General features: G+C 42.8%; 1 protein-coding gene across 7 annotated transcripts in view; it reads left to right on the top strand.

The window, feature by feature from the left end:
• The first annotated feature begins 221 nt into the window (after window positions 1-221).
• The window catches only part of IPP (intracisternal A particle-promoted polypeptide), a 67,770-nt gene continuing 52,830 nt past the window's right edge, over window positions 222-15,161 (top strand). The window contains exons 1-3 of one of the 7 annotated variants that reach the window (XM_064372299.1): window positions 222-403; window positions 5,433-5,774; window positions 14,021-14,452. In XM_064372299.1, the coding sequence (XP_064228369.1) occupies window positions 5,483-5,774; window positions 14,021-14,452 (724 nt within the window). In that variant the 5' untranslated portion in view covers window positions 222-403; window positions 5,433-5,482. Of the gene's footprint in view, window positions 404-430; window positions 514-4,469; window positions 5,775-6,057; window positions 6,155-14,020; window positions 14,453-15,161 lie in introns of those variants that run through there. The other 6 variants (XM_064372298.1, XM_064372300.1, XM_012434541.3 and 3 more) reach the window with 6 other exon arrangements.

Raw genomic sequence — 15,161 nt, 5'->3', positions numbered from 1 at the left:
GCGGCCTTCCTGGGACACCCCAGGAATCAAGAGTGCAAGCAGCATGGAAAGGGTGAGCCAGCCGGCCAGCAGGCAGGAGCGGAGGCTTGCAGCTGGGCAGTTGGTCCGCGGGGAAGCAAGTCCAAGCCCGGGGCCCTAGCAGTGAGCAACGAGAGGCGCCGGCGGCCCCGCCACCCGCGAGAGTAAGAACCCCGCGCACGCGCAGTGAAAGTCCAGGGCTGGTGAAGCGTCGGAAGCCCCTTCAACCCGTCCGGCTTCGCGTCCGGTCCTCGGGGGACCGCACGGCCCCGTCACTCCCGCCTCGTCACTCACGAAGGGTTTCCCCCGTACTCCCCGGCCGGGGCCGGTCACGACTGCGCGCGCAGAGCCTGAGTGGGCGCTGGAGGGAAGGGGAAGCGGCGGGGTAAGGAGGGCCTGCTTCCGGGCGCGTCTCTGACAGGGTTGGGAACTTCCTCCTCAGCTGTCTCCGGCTTTGCGGACCCCTGAGAACTGGAGTGAGAGGACCCTCTAGAAGTGTGTATTTCCTCGCTTTTCCTCCGGCCGCCGACAGGAGGAAAGACTTGCCTTTCCTGCCTTCCTCCGACAGTCTTTAAGTGTTGCCCTTCCCAGACCTTCTCGTCCCGACCGCTCCTGCCTCCGCACCCCCACTGGGGGATCCTGAGGCCGTGCCTGCAGTCCCTCGGTTGTCGCCTCGTTTGTCTGAGATGCCTTCCCTGACCTTTAGGTAGCGCGGGAACGATTATCAGCTTTTAGTGTAGCAGCAGTTTAGGGCTAGCTCTGTAGGTCGGGCCCGCAACTCAAGCACAAAGAACCTCAGATGTTTTGACGCTTGTCTGGGATGTTCTTTCTGACACCCCTTTGCTGAAGCAGCTTCCACATGTTCTCAGCAGTGAATTCAAAGCCAGCAAACATAGGTCCACTTTAGTTCCTCTGGGCATTTCCACCGTTTCCTAATAATCTGCTCTTCTTTTTCTGCACTTTTTTTTTTTTTTTGACAGTCTCGCCCTGTCGCTCAGGGTGGTGTTCAGTGGCGCGATCGCAACTCACTGCAGCCCCTCGACTTCTCAGGCTGTAGCCATCCTCCCACCTCATCCTCTTAAGTAGCTGGAAGTACAGGCATGCCCCATCAGACCCAGTTAATGTTTAAAAAATTTTTTTGCGGGGGTTGGGGGAGGGTCTCTCTATGTTGCCCAGGCCAGTCTTGAACTCCTGGATTCAAGCGATCCTCCCGGTAGGGCCTACCAAAGTGCTGGGATTACAGGTGTGAGCCACCTTGCCCAGCCAATAGTCTGCTTTTCAAATTTCGGGCACATGAGGCACATCCCTTATATCCCTATGCAATGTCACAGAACCGTGCTCTTTTCCTTTGCAAACATTGTCACTCCGCATGCTACCTTTTGGGATGATGTTCCTACCCCACTGACAGTGGGGTGGTGTCAGCAGTTACTGAGAAGCATGGTAACAGACTAGTATTTCTGTTGTCTGTTACCCGAAGGATATTCAGTCAACTCCTTCTTGGTAGCAGGAGGCAGCATTTTAGCTCAGTGGCTGTGCTTGATGCCTTGAAATAAGGGACAGAGGAAGTACTTTGTAATTTAAACCACTAGGGTTTTAAATGTGCCGACAGAGAGAAATGGGAAACAGAAAAAAATACATGCTTTCTTCCCCATCCCTTTTTTCTTATTTTATTTTATTTTATTTTTTAAAGTGGGGCTGGTCGGAGTCAACTCTCCTTGCGGTCTCCAGAAAGCGACCGGAGGGAGGTGCGCCACCTGCCCCCCCCCCTTTTTTTTTTTTTTTTTTTGAGACACAGTCTCTCTCTGTTGCCCAGGCTGGAGTGCAGTGGTACAATCTCGGCCCACTGCAACCTCTGCCTCCTTGGTTCAAGCGATTCTCCTGCCTCAGCTTCCCGAATGCTGGGATTACAGGTGCCCACCACCACGCCTGGCTAATTCTTTTTCTTTTTACTTTTTTCTTTTTCTTTTTTTTTTTTTTTGAGACAGAGTCTCGCTCTGTCGCCAGGCCTGAGGGCAGTGGCACGATCTCAGCTCACTGCAACCTCCGCCTTCCAGGTTGAAGCGATTCTCCTGCCTCAGCCTCCCAAGTAGCTGCGACTAGACTACAGGCGTGCGCCACCATGCCCAGCTGATTTTTGTATTTTTAGTAGAGACGGGGTTTCACCATGTTGGCCAGGATGGTCTTGATCTCTTGACCTCGTGATTTGCCCACCTCGGCCTCCCAAAGTGCTGGTATTACAGGCGTCAGCCACCATGCCCGGCCAATTTTTGTGTTTTTTAGTAGAGATGGGATTTTGCCATGTTGGCCAGGCTGGTCTTGAACTCCTGACCTCAGGTGATCCACCTGCCTCAGCCTCCCAGAGTGCTGGGATTACAGACTTGAGCCACTGCCCCTGGCTTTTTTTTTTTTTTTTTTTTTGAGACAGGGTCTTGCTCTATCATCTAGGCTGGAGTGCAGTGGTGCCATCTCAGCTCACTGCAGCCTCGACTTTCCTGGCTCAGGTGGTCTTCCCTCCTCAGCCTCCCCTGAGTAGCTGGGACTATAGGCCTGTGCTATCATGCCTGGCTAATTTTTTTTGTATTTTTAGTAGAGACTGGGTGTAGCCATGTTGCCCAGGCTAGTCTCAAACTCCTGGACTCAAGCAATCTGCCCACCTCAGCCTCCCAAAGATCTGGACTTATAGGTATGAGCCACTGTGCCCAGACCCTTTCACCCTCTTTTAAAAATTTATTTTTCATTCCAATTTGGGTGACAGAGTGAGATCCTATCCCCCAAAATACATATTTTTAAAATTGATACAAAAGAAAAAAAAAAAGAAAAAGAAAAAAACAAAACAAAAAAATAAAATAAGAAAAAAAATTGATACATAATGATTATTTTATATTCACATGTATGGGATACAGTGTGATATTTTGTTACATGTATAGAATGCGTAATGATCAAATCAGGGTAATTAGCATATTCAACACCTCAAACACTGCTTGCATTTATATGCTAGTTATATTTAATATGTTGATATTCTCTAGATGGTGATAGAAAGTTTTAGCAGCTACTTTCAAACCTCTCAAATTTCTCAGTAAGTTAATTCCTACAAAGTCATGATAATCAGCCTTGTTATTTCGACTTTGATAAGTTTAAATACTGTAAACGTAACCATTTTCTCTATCATCAGCCCACACTATGTCTTATTAACAATTATATTTAAACTTTGATAAGTTTAAATACTGTAAATATAACCATTTTTTTTTACCATCAGCCCACACTATATCTTTTTTTTTTTTTTTGAGACGGGGTTTCACCATGTTGGTCAGACTGGTCTCGAACTCCTGACCTCAGGTAATCCACCTGCCTTGGCCTCCCAAAGTGCTGGGATTACAGGCATGAGCCACCTAGCCCGGCCCACACTATGTTTATTATCAATTGTCAATTATATCTAAATTACAAAATCTTAGTCCTCTTAAATTTCCCTGTGCTATTCTATATCTCTTATATTACAGGATCTCTTGGGTTCTTTGTTTTTTTTTTTTTTTGAGACAGAGTCTTGCTCTGTCACCCAGGCTAGAGGGTGGAGGGCAGTGGTATGATCTCAGTTCACTGCAACCTCTGTCTCCTGGGTTCAGGCGATTCTTGTGCCTTAGCCTCCCAAGTAGCTGGGATTATAGGCTGGTGCCACCACGCCTGGCTAATTTTTGTATTTTTAGTAGAGACGGGTTTTGTCTGTTGCCCAGGCTGGTCTCAAACTCCTGGATTCAAGTGATTTGCATGCCTCGGCATCCCAAAGTGCTGGGATTATAGGCATGAGCCACCATGCCCAGCAGTTTCTTTATTTAAAAAGCAATTTAGAAACAAAAAACAAAACAAAACAAAACAAAAAAGCAATTTAGAACAGGCGCAGTGGCCTAATAATTCCTGTGCAGTGTGGTGTGGTGGAACCGTCCTGGATTTAGAGTAAGAAAGCATGGAGTCAGATACTGAGATTGTTGTACTGACATTGTATCCTTGGGGAAATTTTGAGCTTCAGTTTCCTTTCCTCTCATTTTAGATAAGATTTCTGTTTCTTCTCACCTCTTAATTATTGTAATAACTACCACTGACATAATATGTGGAGAAGCTAAAAGTTAAAAAAAAAAAACAAAAAACCCAGGCCAGGATTGGTGACTCACGCCTGTAATCCCAGCACTATGGGAGGCTGAGGCCGGTGGATCATGAGATCAAGAGATCAAGACCATCCTGGCCAACATGGTGAAACCCTGTCTCTACTAAAAGTACAAAAATTAGCTGAGCATGATGGTGAGCGCTTGTAATCCCAGCAACTCAGGAGGCTGAGGCAGGAGAATCGCTTGAACCCAGGAGGCCGAGGTTGCAGTGAGCTGAGATGGTGCCACTGCACTCCAGCCTGGCAACAGAGCGAGACTCCGTCTCAAAAAAAAAAAACAAAAAAAAAAAAAAAAAAAAACCTAAGCTATTGTTATTTCTCTTTGTTCTCATTCATTTCACAAACATTGGAAACCTAACATATGTTATATACTGGTGCTATAGCTACGAAAGATATAGCCCTTAAAGGGCTGTCTTTCAAGGAGCTTTCAGACTGTGTGTGTGTATGCTAGGAGTAGGGTGGTAGAGTATTTGATAAGGTAGACTATACTATAGAATGTAAAACTAATAAGCTTAGGGTAAGCAACAAACCCAGATGAATTTGGGAGCATATTTCCACAATTTCAGAAGAGGAACAGGGAAAGGTTCCTGGAGGAAGTTATATTTGAAAAATGTCTTGAATTACAACAAGGATCTCGAAGGGCTTTGTGTGCTACAGGAAGTGTACACATTGAAGAATTTTAAGCAGTTAGACTGATCACAACTGCTTTTTGAAAGTTCATATTGGCTGTGATGTGTACTTTGTTAACTTTCTGTCTTTGTGCTTTATTATTATTATTTTACTCCATCAAGAAGGGCTTATATTCTCTCCTCATACCTTAATATTAACTGTTTATCTTTCAGTTTTTAGTGTAGGTCCATTTCTTGTGTGAAGCATTATCCAATTTTTTTTTTTTTTTTTGAGACGGAGTTTCGCTCTTGTTACCCAGGCTGGAGTGCAATGGCGTGATCTCGGCTCACCGCAACCTCTGCCTCCTGGGTTCAGGCAATTCTCCTGCCTCAGCCTCCTGAGCAGCTGGGATTACAGGCACATGCCACCATGCTCAGCTAAGCATTATCCAATTATTTTAGCCCCCTGCTTATTTGTTCTCTAAAACCATATTAGAAATATTAATAGTACCACACTTTAGTCCTTATTTGTTTTATGTTTGTTTTATGTCCTTAAGTAGATTTTCAGTATAGAGAATGTTTCCTATGTATGAATGGAAAGCATGTTTAAAAAAATTTGTTGCTTGATCTCTTTGTATTTTGTTTTTCAGTGTAGTAACAGATTATGGGCAATAGTCCTTTTAATTAATCTATCATCATCATGGCTAATGAGGGCCATCCCAAGGCTACAGATAGTCCTTTTTCATCAGATAAACATGCCCAACTCATCTTGGCCCAAATCAATAAGATGAGAAGTGGACAACATTTCTGTGATGTGCAGCTGCAAGTTGGAAAGGAAACTTTTAAAGCTCATCGGCTGGTTTTGGCTGCCAGCAGTCCTTACTTTGCAGCTTTGTTCACTGGAGGAATGAAAGAGTCTTCAAAAGATGTTATACCGATTCTAGGAATTGAAGCTGCAATCTTTCAGATACTTCTAGATTTCATTTACACAGGTATGTTACATGAGCCTGTTGCTTTTAGTGAAGAATGATTCAATCACTCATGCTCTAATGGGGGAATATAAATTGATCTAACTTATCAAGAAGGTAACTTAGCAACATGTTATTATGAAGCTGAAAATTTCATATCTTTTGACCTGGTGCTCCTTTTCTAGGAATCTGAAGGAATTAGTGATGCAGGCAAATATTTACATACCAGGATTTTATTGTAGCATTATTATTATTATTATTATTATTATTATTATTATTTGAGACAGAGTCTTGTTCTGTCATCCAGGCTGGAGTGCAGTGGCACGATCTTGGCTCACTGCAACCTCGCCTCCTGGGTTCAAGCAATTCTCCTGCCTCAGCCGCTTGAGTAGCTGGGATTACAGGTATGCACTAACACGCCCAGCTAATTTTTGTATTTTTTTTTAGTAGAGACAGGGTTTCACCACGTTGACCATGATGGTCTTGATGTCCTGACCGCGTGATCCGCCTGCCTTAGCCCCCAAAGTGCTGAGATTACAGATGTGAGCCACTATGCCTGGCCTGTAACATTATTTATAGTAGTATATAATTGAATAAAATCTTGTCTCTCAGTAGGTTATATGGATAAATAAATTATGATAATGTATAGATCTCACAAATGAGATCTAACAAATATTAAAATATATGTACAGTATTATGGAAGAATGTTTACAATATATAAAATTATAAGAATCAGCATATAAATAAACCCCTGTTTTGTTTTAAACAAAACCCAAAAAACATACGTGTATTTGCACATGAGAAAGAGACCATGACCAGAATATTTGATAGTGTTTATCTGTAGGTAGTTTTTTTCCACAAAGTGCTTATAGTCAGCATATGTTATTTTACTCAAACTATTTCTTAAATGTTTTTGAAGAGTTTTAATAATATTAGAAAATGTACACAAGGGCATAGTGGTTCATGCCTGTTTTCCCAGCACTTCAGGGGGCCAATGGGAGAGGATTACTTGTGGCCAGAAGTTCAAGACTAGGCAGGACAACATAGCAAGACCCCGTTTCTACAAAAAAAAATTTTTGTGAGACAGGGTCTCTCTCTGTTGTCTGGGCTGGAGTGCAGTGGTACACACACAGCTCAATGCAGCCTTGATCTCCTAGGTTCAAGCAGTGTTACCATCTCACCCTCCTGCATAGTGGTGACTACAGTTACATGTCACGATGCCTGGCTAATGTAAAAAAAATTTTTTTTGTAGAGACTGGGTCTCACTATATTGCCCAGGCTATAAAAAAAATTTTTTTTTTTTTTTTGAGACTAAATTTTGCTCTTGTTACCCAGGCTGGAGTGCAATGGTGCGATCTCAGCTCACTGCAACCTCCACCTCCTGGGTTCAAGCAGTTCTCCTGCCTCAGCCTCCCGAGTAGCTGGGACTACAGGCATACACCACCATGCCCAGCTAATTTTTGTATTTTTTAGTAGAGATGCGGTTTCACTTTGTTGACCAGGATGGTCTCGATCTCTTGACCTCGTGATCCACCCGCCTCAGCCTCCCAAAGTGCTGGGATTATAAGCGTGAGCCACCACGCCCAGCCCAAAAATTTTTTTTAATTAGCTGGGTGTGGTGGCTTGTGTCTGTAGTCCCAGATAATGGGAGGCTGATGTGGGAGGATCCATCACTTGGGCCCAGGAGTTTGATGCTGCAGTAAACTGTGATAAAGCTGCCACACCCTGGCCTGGGAGACAGAATGAGACCCCATCTCTAAGTAAATAAAGTAAAACAACAGGGATGATGAGGAGGGGAGTAGGGATAGGGGAAAGAAAGAGAAGGCACACCAAAACGATGTATAGTCGTACATGATATGCAACAAATATGCATAGAAGAAAGATTTGAGAGGCTAAGGTGGAAGGATCACTTGAGCCCAGGATGCCGAGGCTTCAGTGAATGATGATTATGCTACTGCACTCCAGCCCAGGCAACAGAACAAAACTCTGTCTGAAAAAAAAAGAAAAAAAATTTTGAGGAAAGACACTACAGTGTTAATACAATGTATGTCTGTATTGCTTCTCAGCATTTTGGCTAAGATCAAGTGTAATGTATGTCTGTGTATGGAAAAATATGTTTTTCATTTTCTTTTCTTTTTTTTTTTAATTAAAGATGGGGTTTCACCATGATGGCCAGGCTGGTCTTGAACTCCTGAACCTCAGGTGATCCACCCACCTCGGCCTCCTAAAGTGCTAGGATTACAGGCGTGAGCCACTGTGCCCAGCCGCATTTTCGTTTTTATATTTTTCTGTCTAAAAGTTCTTCTTTCACAGTGAATATATATTACTCTTCTTTTTTTTTTTTTTTTTTTGTGATGGAGTTCACTCTGTTGCCCAGGCTGTCATACAGTGGGGCAATCTTGGCTCACTGCAACCTCTGCTTCCCAGGTTCAAGTGATTCTCCTGCCTCAGCCTCCTGAGTAGCTGGGATTACAGGTGTGCGCTAACACACCCAGCTAATTTTTGTATTTTTTTTAGTAGAGATGGGGTTTCACCATGTTGGACAGGCTGGTCTCAAACTCCTAACCTCAAGTAATCTGCTCACCTCAGCCTCTCAAGTGCTGGGATTACAGATGTGAGCCACCGTGCCTAGCCTCTTTTGTTTTTATTTTTATTTTTTGAGACAGTGTTGCTTTGTTGCCCAGGCTGAAATGCAGTGGCAAGATCGTTGCAGCCTCAATCTCCAGGGCTCAAGCTATCCTCCCACCTCAGCCTCCTGAGTTCCTATGGGACCACAACACACAACACCATGCCTAGATAATTTTTAAATTTTTTTTGTAGAGATGAGGTCTGGCTATCTTGTCCAGAGTGGTCTCAAACTCCCGGACTCAAGCAATCCTCCCACTTCAGACTCCTGAGTAGCTAGGACTACAGGTGCACATACCACCTCATTTTTTTTTTTTTTTCTTGAGATGGAGTCTTGCTCTGTAGCCAAGGCTGGAGTGCAGTGGTGTGATCTTGGCTCACTGCAGCCTCTGCCTCCTGGGTTACAGCGATTCTCCTGCCTCAACCTCTTGAGTAGCTGGAATTACAGGCACCTGGTACCACACCTAGTTAATTTTTGTATTTTTAGTAGAAATGGGATTTTGCCATGTTGGCCAGGCTGGTCTTGAACTCCTGACCTCCCAGGTGATCCACCCACCTTGGCCTCCTAAGCTGATGGGATTACAGGCGTGAGCCTCCATACCCGGCCACACCTGGCTAATTTTTAAATTTTTTGTAGAGACGGGGTTTTGCTGTGTTGCCCAGGCGGCTCTCAAACTCCTGGACTCAAGTGATCTACCCGCCTTGGCCTCTCGAAGTACTAGGATTACAGGCATGAGCCACCATGGCCACCTGTTGCTTTATTTTGTTTTGTTTTTTTTAATTTTTATTATTTGTTTTTCAGACAGAGTCCCACTCTGTTGCTTAGACTGGAGTGTACTGGCATAATCTCAGCTCACTGCTACCTCCACCTCCCAAGTTCAAGCGATTCTCCTACCTCAGCCTCTCAAATAGCTTGGATTATAGGTGCCTGCCACCATTCCTGGCTAATTTTTGTATTTTTAGTAGAGACTGGGTTTCACCAGGTTGGCCAGGCTGGTCTCAAACCCCTGACCTCAAGTGGTCTGCTCACCTCGGCCTCCCAAAGTGCTGGGATCACAGGTGTGAGTCAGCACACCTGGCCTGCTGCCTTTTTTAAATGCATGGTATTTAAACTTGGAAAATGACAAAAGGCGATTTCTCTGTTATTTCCTATTTCTTTTTGAAACATTTCAGAAAACAATGATAACCTTATTTGGGGACTGTAACAATGATTATCTTTTATCTACTAAAAGAAACGAAGCTCTGTCTATTGGCTTATGTACAAATTAACATTGGGGGATTCTTGACCTCACTATTCAAAATGACTTGTGTGAGCTGATTAAACTACTTGTTAAATGCTCCCTGTTTCTTTTACTTGAAAAAGTATACATTAATACAGATTAATCCTTGGAATTTGTGTTGAGCTACCACAGAAACAGAAGGAATGCCACAAGTTGTTTATTCTGCCTCTGTAATCTGATAGTAGCAAATGAGATATTTAGTAAATGAGAACATTCATAGCATCCTTACCACATTTCTGAATACTGGCACTTCCATTAAAGAAATAAAATGTGAGCCAGGTGCGGTGGCTCACCCTGTAATCCCAGCACTTTGGGAGGCCGAAGCGGGTGGATCACGAGGTCAGGAGGTTGAGACCAGCCTGACCAACGTGATGAAACCCGTCTTTACTAAAAATACAAAAATTAGCCAGGCGTGATGGTGAGTGCCTGTAATCCCAGCTACTCGGAAGCCGAGGCAGGAGAATCGCTTGAACCCAGGAGGGAGAGGTTGCAGTGAGCCAAGATCGCACCACTGCACTTTGGCCTGGGCAAATGCCATTATGCCTGGCTAATTTTTTTGTATTTTTAGTAGAGACGGGGTTTCTCAATGTTGGCCACACTGGTCATGAACTCCTTACCTCAGACAATCCACCCGCCTCAGCTTCCCAGAGTGCTGAGATTACAGGCATGAGCCACTGTGCCCTACCTATTTATTTATTTATTTTTTTGAGATAGGGTCTCACCCTGTCACCCAGGCTAGAATGCAGTGGCATGATTATGGCTCACTGTGGACTCAACCTCTCAGGCTCAAATGACCTCCCACCTCAGCCTCCCGAAGTAGCTGGGACCACAGCCTCATGCCACTATGCCCAACTAATTTTTTTTTTTTTTGAGACAGTTTTGCTGTGTTGCCCGGGCTGGAGTACAGTGGTGGTACAATCTTACCTCATTGCACCCTTCGCCTCCCAGGTTCAAGCGATTTTCATGCGTCAAGTCTCCCAAGTGGCTGGTATTACAGGCATGTGCTACCATGCTGGCTAATTTTTGTATTTTTAGTAGAGACAGAGTTTTACCATGTTGGCCAGGCTGGTCTCGAACTCCTGGCCTCAAGTGATCTGCTCGCCTTGGCCTCCCATAGTGCTGGGATTACAGACATAAGCCACTGCACCTGGCTAATTTATTATTATTATTTGTAGAGACAAGGTCTTGCTATGTTGCCCAGGCTGATCTCAAACTTCTGGGACTAAGTGATCCTCCTGCCTCAGCCTCCCAATGTGCAAGGGGTGATTACAGGTGTGAGCCCCTGTGCCTTTTTTTTTTTTTTTTTTTTTTTTGAGACGGAGTTTCGCTCTTGTTACCCAGGCTGGAGTGCAATGGCGCGATCTTGGCTCACCACAACCTCTGCCTCCTGGGTTCAGGCAATTCTCCTGACTCAGCCTCCTGAGTAGCTGGGATTACAGGCACGCACCACCGTGCCCAGCTAATTTTTTGTATTTTTAGTAGAGATGGGGTTTCACCATGTTGACCAGGATGGTCTCGATCTCTTGACCTCGTGATCCACCCGCCTCGGCCTCCCAAAGTGCTGGGATTACAGGCCTGAGCCACCGTGCCCGGCTTTTTTTTTTTTTTTAAGAGACAAGGTCTCACTCTGTCAGCCAGGCTAGAGTGCAGTGACCCAATCGTAGTTCACTGCCGCCTCCAACTCTTTGGCTCAAAAAATCCTTCCGCCTTATCCTCTTGAGTAACTAGGATTACAGGCATATGCCACCACACATCACCTTAAGATTTTTATGCATTTTACTTGGAATCAATCACATGACCTGGGCTTGAGATCTAGCTATGTGCTACTAACTAGCTCTGTGACACTAGGCATTTCATTTAACTTTAGTCAATCATTGATTTATTTTTCAACAAATATCTATTGAATACTCCTTTTGAGCTAGTCACTAGAAATACAACAGTAAACCAGACAAACGTACTCTCTGCCTTTACAAAGCTTTCTAGGTGATGCAGATTAGATACAGTAGCATTTTATAATTTATGTAAAGGTTAAACAAGATAAATTTTAGTAAATGTGAAAGTGCTTTGTTAACTATAAAACCATATTAAATTGTATTAACTCTCAAGTAATGCTTGGCATTATTCTAGTAACAGTCATTCAGCCCCCTTACATCACAACCCATGATCCTATCTTCTCTAAGTTTGTCATGAATTCCCATTTCATTCAAGTAAATCTTATTTGCTTTCTCTGCAGCAACTACTATTTATTCCCTTGCTGGAGTCAATTTCTTACACTTTTAGAAAACCCCTTGTTTGCATTCAGTGAACCATATTATTTTTCTCACTATAATCTCTTTAGCCTTTCATTCACTTAAAAAAATTTTTTTTAAGCATCTGGTATATGCTAGGTGTTAGGAATACAGAGCAGACAAACCGTGCCCTAAGAGTCTTTGTAAATCTATCTGGAATACAAACTTTAGACACATAGTTAAGGGGAATAAATGTTATAAAAAAGAAAATGAAGCCCTTGGAAAAGAGAGTGGTATACATACTTTAAGTATTTAATAGTTTCTCATATGTTATAGATTCTTGGTTATTCCTAATACTAAAAACTTAACATTGTGCTGAGTATAGTGGCTCATACCTATAATCCCAGCACTTTGGGAGGCTGAGGTGGGCGGATTGCTTGAGTCCAGGAGTTTGAGATCAGCCTGGACAATGTGGCGAAACCCTGTCTCTATAAAAAAATACAAAAAACTAGCTGGTCGTGGTGGTGTCTGTAGTGCCAGCTACTTGGGAGGCTGAGGTGGGAGGCTTACCTGAGCCCAAGAGGCGGAAGCTGCAGTGAGCCAAGATTGCACCACTGCACTCCAGCCTGGGCAACAGAATGAGACACTGTTTCAAAACAAACAGACAAACAAAAAATTAGCATTGTATGTCATTTTATCGTAATTGAAGGTAGAGACCCTGTCTTACTCTCCCCAGTGCCTCAGTAAATGTTTGTTACATGCATATAACCTTATGTTAAAAGCATAGACTTTATTTGTTGTTGTTGCTTGTTTTTTTCTTTCCAATTTTTATTTTAGGTTCATGTGTAAGTTTGTTGCATGGGTAAATTACGTGTCTTAGGGGCTTGGTATGTAGATAATTTTGTCCCCCAGATAATTGATATAATGCCCGATAGGTAAGTTTTCTTTCTTTCTTTTTTGAGACAGAGTCTCATTGTCACCTAGGCTGGAGTGCAGTGGCGCGATCTTGGCTCACTGCAACCTCTGCTTCCTGGGTTCAAGTGATTCTCCTGCCTCAGTCTCCTGAGTAGCTGGGATTACAGGCGTCCACCACGATGCCCAGATAATTTTTTTGTACTTTTAATAGAGACAGGGTTTCCGCATATTGGCAGGCTGGTCTAGAACTCCTGACCTCAAGTGATCCACCTGCCTCGGCCTCCCAAAGTGCAGGGATTACAGGCGTGAGCCACCACGCCTGGCCGTAATTTTGCAGTTCTTACTCTCCTCCTACCCTCCATTCTAAGTCTATCCATGCTTTCTTTGTGTCCATATGTATGCAGTGTTTAGCTACCACTTATAAGTGAGAACATATGATATTTGGTTTTCTGTTCTTATGTTAATTTGCTTAGAATCATGGCCTTCAGCCCCATCTATGTTGTTCTAAAGCACATGATTTTCTTCTTTTTTTTTTTTTTTTTTTTTTTTTTGAGACAGAGTCTTGCTCTGTTGCCAGGCTCCAGGCTGGAGTACAGTGGCGCGATCTGCAACCGGCTCACTGCAACCTCTGCCTCCTGGGTTCAAGCAATTCTCCTGCCTCAGCCTCCCAAGTAGCTGGGACTACAGGCCCACACCACTACGCCCAGCTAATTTTTGTATTTTTAGTAGAGACGGGGTTTCACCATGTTGGCCAGGATGGTCTCGATCTCTTGACCTTGTGATCTGACCACCTCGGCCTCCCAAAGTGCTAGGATTTTCTTCTTTTTTATGGCAAAAGCATGGATTTTGATGTCAACCCCTACTTTGCAACTTGCTTGACCATACAACTTATGGACAAGTTACTTAAACTTTGATTCTATTTCCTTAATATGAAAATAAGAAGAAGAATAATATCTACCACATGGGATTGTAGTGAGGGTTAAATGAGGATATAAAGCAATTAATGCTGCACCTGGTTCATTTTAAGTTTTTCATAAATGTGTTAGGTATTGCTATCATTTAAATTTTGTGCTCTTTACACAAATCCTTGGTTGTCATTTTTAGCGTTTGTCTACTCTGCAAACATCAAACTATCAGTGAAATCAAATAGAACACTTTTTGAATATGGTAAGCCAATGTTTGTTTTTATTTTATTGGCCATTTTGTCTGCCTACTTCTCTAGGGATAGTGAACATAGGTGTGAATAATGTCCAGGAGTTGATTGTTGCAGCAGACATGCTACAGTTGACTGAAGTTGTTCATCTTTGCTGTGAATTTCTGAAAGGACAAATTGATCCACTGAACTGCATTGGGATCTTTCAGTTCTCTGAGCAAATTGCCTGCCATGATCTCTTGGAATTCTCAGAAAACTACATTCACGTCCATTTCTTAGAGGTTCATAGTGGGGAAGAGTTCCTGGCACTTACAAAAGATCAGCTGATCAAAATTTTGCGAAGTGAAGAGCTTAGCATTGAGGATGAATACCAGGTCTTCTTAGCTGCAATGCAATGGATTCTGAAAGATTTGGGAAAAAGAAGAAAACATGTGGTGGAAGTGCTAGACCCAATTCGATTCCCTTTATTACCTCCTCAGAGGCTTTTAAAGTATATAGAAGGTAACTTTTTTTGCTATATATCAAATTAGTTGATTAATTATCCAGTGATGTGTTCTCTGAAATGTGGGAGAGTGTTTTCATTTTTTGGTTCAGTAACAGACATTTATTGAATGACTATTCTTTTTTTTTCTTTTTTTAAACTTACTGAATGATTATGTAAGATACAACTTTTGTGTTTTGTGGGTGGGCAATAGTATTTTAATATTTAATATGGGTAATATTAAAAAATACCCATTATTTTTATCAAACTCTTTCTTGAGATTGATTACTAAGGCAGATTAGTGTTATAGATAAAATTACTGACAGAGCTAACATAACGACTGCTATTGACAGAACTAATTATTTCCGTGTGAGATTTCCCCTTGCTACTCTGAAAAATTAAGCAAAACCTAATACTTGAAGAAAATGCATACACTAAAAATAAAAAACCTCAATGAATCCTATAAGTTCTTTCATTATAAAATAAATTTGATATTAATACACTATTATAGCCTCTGAGCAGCCTTTGAATCTTTAGATTCTAAACTTAATTCTGAAAATTTATTTTGCCATAATACAAAATAGTTTTTATCTTTATATTAGAAAAATTATATTTAAAGTTATTTCTAAGAATTACTTTAAGCCAGGTGCAGTGGCTCATGCCTGTAATTCCAGCACTTTAGGAGGCCAAGGCAGGCAGATCGCTTTAGCCCAGGAATTTAAGACCAGC

This window comes from Aotus nancymaae, unplaced genomic scaffold (genome assembly GCF_030222135.1).
Source record: "Aotus nancymaae isolate 86718 unplaced genomic scaffold, 86718_ANA_hifiasm-v0.15.2.pri h1tg000007l, whole genome shotgun sequence".
Taxonomy (NCBI): Eukaryota; Metazoa; Chordata; class Mammalia; order Primates; family Aotidae; genus Aotus; species Aotus nancymaae.
The sequence above is the reverse complement of the archived record's forward strand: the minus strand, read 5'-3'. Positions and strand labels throughout refer to the sequence as shown.